We start from the raw sequence: 4357 nt of genomic DNA on the forward strand, positions 1-4357 counted from the left end.
GCTAGTGACCCAAAGGATTCGGAGGATAGATCATATAGGGTTCGGGACTTACAAGTTAAAAGAAAAAAATTATTAGCTAGTCCAACACAATTAAGTGTTAACAGTTTCAACTAATATTTGCATCATATGCATTTAAAAATGTTAATTTATAAAAAAAAAAGTTAATAACAATTTATTGCATATCATATAAAATTTAACTACAGATGTATTTTAATTAGGACCACCTAATGAGATTTTAAGTTTTGATCGATCCATCATATTTCAACAGGAGGAATGGAATAAAACCGTACAAAATAAATACAATATAGCAACTAAAATATATAGTCGCTAAATCATCAAAATTTGTCACTAATTATGTCGGTATCGAATATTAATGAAATTGCAAAGTCATTTAGCGAACAAAATATACTTTGTCATTACTTTACAAGTGGATACTTTCATTGCAAACAAAAATGTTCATCGTTGTGTTTGATTGCCATATTACCGTGTGTTTGCATCCGCGTTTTAACGTGGTTTTTCACGTTCAACTTGAAGTAATGAATAGCTGCTTCTACGTAAATCCGTATATAAACGTGAAGAGACGAAAGAATTGCGTTTCAAAATGAAAAGCAAACACCCACTTAGTCGGTCTCTATATTTTACAATTAAACATCATGGTCTTCGAACTTTAATTTACACAAGTGTAAAAGCTTTCATTTTTCACGTGATTTGTCTCGTAAATTCTTTGGGGTTTTATTGATCGAATATTTGCCAAGAGATTTGTGGCGTGAAATCGTTTGCTTTTGTAAAAAGTGGGACATGCAAGGGAAAAGGAAATCCACTCGTCCGACATTTTTTCTTTATTGAGAAGAGCAGTTTTTTTTTCTTGTCCACGTTGCATATCACGGGACAAATAGTGTTCAGATAATTGAAAAGCTAGTTGTGATAGACTTTCAATAAAACGGATGTATAATACTGTCCATACAAGAAAGCAACATGTTAACCAGACCAAATTCAGGATTAATTAATCTGCGTGCTGCCATAAAAATAATTGATAAAAAATAATACAAAGCAGAGCTTTTATGAATTATTAAAATATGAATATTACTATTCAATATTTTTATTCATCAAATTCACTAAATTTTTACGGAAACCTCTTTGAAATTCAAACAAAAAAAATAATGTAACTCAAATTATATACAGTGTCAATTTCTTGATTTTTCAAATAATGTAACTCAAATTATAACAAAATAATTATTCAGTTCGTACATAGAAATGTTGGATCGCCCATCCGATCTGCTTTTAACAATAATTAGGGCAATGAAGTAGTTTATTTATTTATCCTGTTTTGGATCGAATAAGTAGTTTGATTTTTTATTCCTTACATGTAACTCCAAAGGAAGAAACGACATACTTGATGCCAATGGTTTCAGATAAGCAATCATGTACAATTGATAAATCATTATCACCAGTTAATTTCTCCCTCGTAGTGAGCATTAGTCATGGTCTATTTAAATTGAGGGTAAATGATTCAATATTTTAATGATAATATCGTGGAGAACTTTGATTGACAAGAAAGTTGTGTGCTATATAGCATCATGTTTTTTTGGCATATGATTCATTGTCGTATCCTAACGGTGATCTGACTTGTAGGACACTTCTATTGTGGTAGAGGGACATAATTAGAGTGGAGGAATATGAGAGAATGTTTTGTGATCTCTTTAGCCTTGACTAAAATGATAAAACTTGAAGTCGAGGTAAAATTTTGCCTGAAATTTGGATTAGAAATGTATGTTTAAAAGAGACTTTTCTTCGGTTGGTCCTCATCTATAACGATAAAGGGGTTTGAGCGGATTTATAGAGAACATGTAGTAGTGAATATATATATATATATATATATATATATATATATATATATATATATATATATATATATATATATATATATATATATATATATATATATATATATATATATATATATATATATATATATATATATATAGACGTGGATTGCAAGGAAGAAGCAAATATTCATTGAATTATCTAACTTAATTTCCTTAAGCAGAGAATGGGTGTGGCCAAGTTGGATTGTTCTTGAATTTCCAAGTAAAATTTGCATATTTTCTGCTCTAGAATATGTTAGCTTATCACTCCTAAGAGATCTGTTGCCGAAGTTTTTTCCTTAGTTTTGGAGCTGTATAACTCTATTAAAGGTCCTAATATTTTCATGGCGTTTTTTTGTTTAGATAGCCAGCTACGATGAGATTATATAAGAGAAATATTATTCTCAATGTGCAGGAGACTAACTGTGTTTCATTCAATCTGAACTACAAGGACACAAATCATCTCTTATTTTCATGTTTAGAATCCTTTAAGGCATGCTAAGATATTTTTTTTGTTTAGATTGGTTTTGACGTGTCCTTTGTATACGGGTACTTCTACTACCTTCAACATAGAGGGCAGATGAGTTGGAAAAAAAATGAAAAGATAGAGTATGGATGTTACTTTGACATGTAATTTTTGATACTATATGTGAAGAGAAATAATATTATTCAAACATGCTCACCTTTATTGACTTCCATCGGTTGATGAATTCTATTAAATCTCTCTTATGGATGGTTTAAAGAAAATCGAAAATTTTAGTGTATTGCTCTTACAATTATATTAATTAACCCTTTAGGATATATGTCTCACAGTTGATATGACAATTGTATGAGAAGGTAAGTGAATCGCCATAGCTAAGTGGCTCTAATTAGTTGTAGGAGTATGTGACATTATAGCATGTTATGTTATATGCTCCCATGTTTCTATTATAATATGTTGGGGAAAGCTTTTACTACATCCGTATCATTTTACCAACTTATAATTAAGCATGTTTTATGCTTAGTTGAGTCTTAATAAAAAAAATATCTATAAAATACTATTCATGACATTTTTAACCAACACTCGATTAGTTACGTGTACCCTCTCCTAATAAATGTATGGCGGCTATTAGAAATAAAATAACTCATTAACTAATAACGAGCTCATTTGCAAACGCGTGTTACCGTTCCTTTTTTATATTCTTTGTTATCCTCTTGCTGGGGCTGGCAGCAGTGGACGAAAGTTAATTAGAAGGGTCAAGTAATTTACCTGATCAGTTGCTGATCTCATTCACCAAAAGACAAAAAGAAATGGCAGAAATAAACTAAGAACTATTTTGTAATATAGTAACACCTCTCAATCAAATAAATAACACACAAGTTCATCATCTTCGATCTTCGGCTCCCCTGCGATTTACATAAGCAAGCACCGAAACTTTATTCATTGCAACACTAGTACTCTAGTGAATAGCCATACAATTGAAAAACACTAAAAGGAACGAATAACGACAAGTTAACCGTCCATGCACGTACAAGAATCACACACGCTGGTCAATCGAATTCAATAAAAAAAAAAATAGAAAGCCACATGACTAGCAAATCCGAAGCAAAAGTAGATGGCATGATATGATTAGGCACATTGGAAATCATGCGGGACTTTCCTTGAGCAAACATTGAGGAGCAAGCTGAGTGAGATGGGAAGGTTAAGGTTGATGCCCAAAATGTTAGCTTTGAGGGCAGTGCAAAGGCACAATGCAGCCTCAAGGTCAACGAGACCGTCGAGGAGGGTGCAGCAAGGGGTGACCGGTGGTTGACCCAAAGTGGCGTTGAGCAAGCCGTTTAGCACGTTGGCGCATACACCTAGTTTGAGTGCGTCACGGGGGCACGATCCACTAGGACTGGGGGTAGGGTTTGGCTTTGGCTTTGGCTTTGGACCAGGGCATGAATAGGTACCGCATGCAGAGACAAGTGAGAAGAAGAGGAGGTTGAGCGTGAGGAAAAGAGCGAGGGTGGAGCAAGGTTTGGAAGCCATGGCGTATATATGTTTATACTTTATACTCCTAGTCACTAGCAAGTATATATGCTAATATTTCTGGTTAACTGCTAGAGCTTAGGAGAAGAGCTAGCGTTTGTAAAGATGGGAGTAATTTGCAATGGATGGGGTGGTTTATATACTGCTCATGCTGCTTTCAATTGCCTAGGGGGATACCATTACGAGTCTCTTAAAAAAATGAGCAAGTAGTTCGTCCTACATACAGCTAAAATATATAAATAAGTTAAAAGACATTTAAAAATTAAAATTGATTTAATTGATTGTATAATTCTTTTACTGATAATGTGAAATTTTTTTTAAAAAAATTCTTTTTTTTTTATGATAAAGTTTTTAAACTTTTTAATTTTTTTTTATCTAATTTAATTTTTATTTATTTATAAATTAAATTTTAATATATTTAAATAAATTATCAATAAATAAAATTAATATTATGCTACAATATATATTATTTATCATAAAT

General features: G+C 32.0%; 1 protein-coding gene across 1 annotated transcript; it reads right to left on the bottom strand.

The window, feature by feature from the left end:
- Positions 1-3205: 3205 nt before the first annotated feature.
- On the bottom strand, positions 3206-3997 carry LOC109809023 (putative lipid-binding protein AIR1). The gene has a single exon (XM_020372243.3). The coding sequence runs from the start codon at positions 3874-3876 to the stop codon at positions 3475-3477; it is 402 nt and encodes a 133-aa protein (XP_020227832.1). The 5' UTR covers positions 3877-3997; the 3' UTR covers positions 3206-3474.
- Positions 3998-4357: the final 360 nt, after the last annotated feature.

Source organism: Cajanus cajan, chromosome 5 (genome assembly GCF_000230855.2).
Source record: "Cajanus cajan strain Asha chromosome 5, NIPB_CcT2T_4, whole genome shotgun sequence".
NCBI classification, from domain to species: domain Eukaryota; kingdom Viridiplantae; phylum Streptophyta; class Magnoliopsida; order Fabales; family Fabaceae; genus Cajanus; species Cajanus cajan.

Coding starts and splice junctions, on each gene's coding strand:
- LOC109809023 (XM_020372243.3), bottom strand. CDS start 3,876: ATGGCTTCCAAACCTTGCTCCACCCTCGCTCTTTTCCTCACGCTCAAC.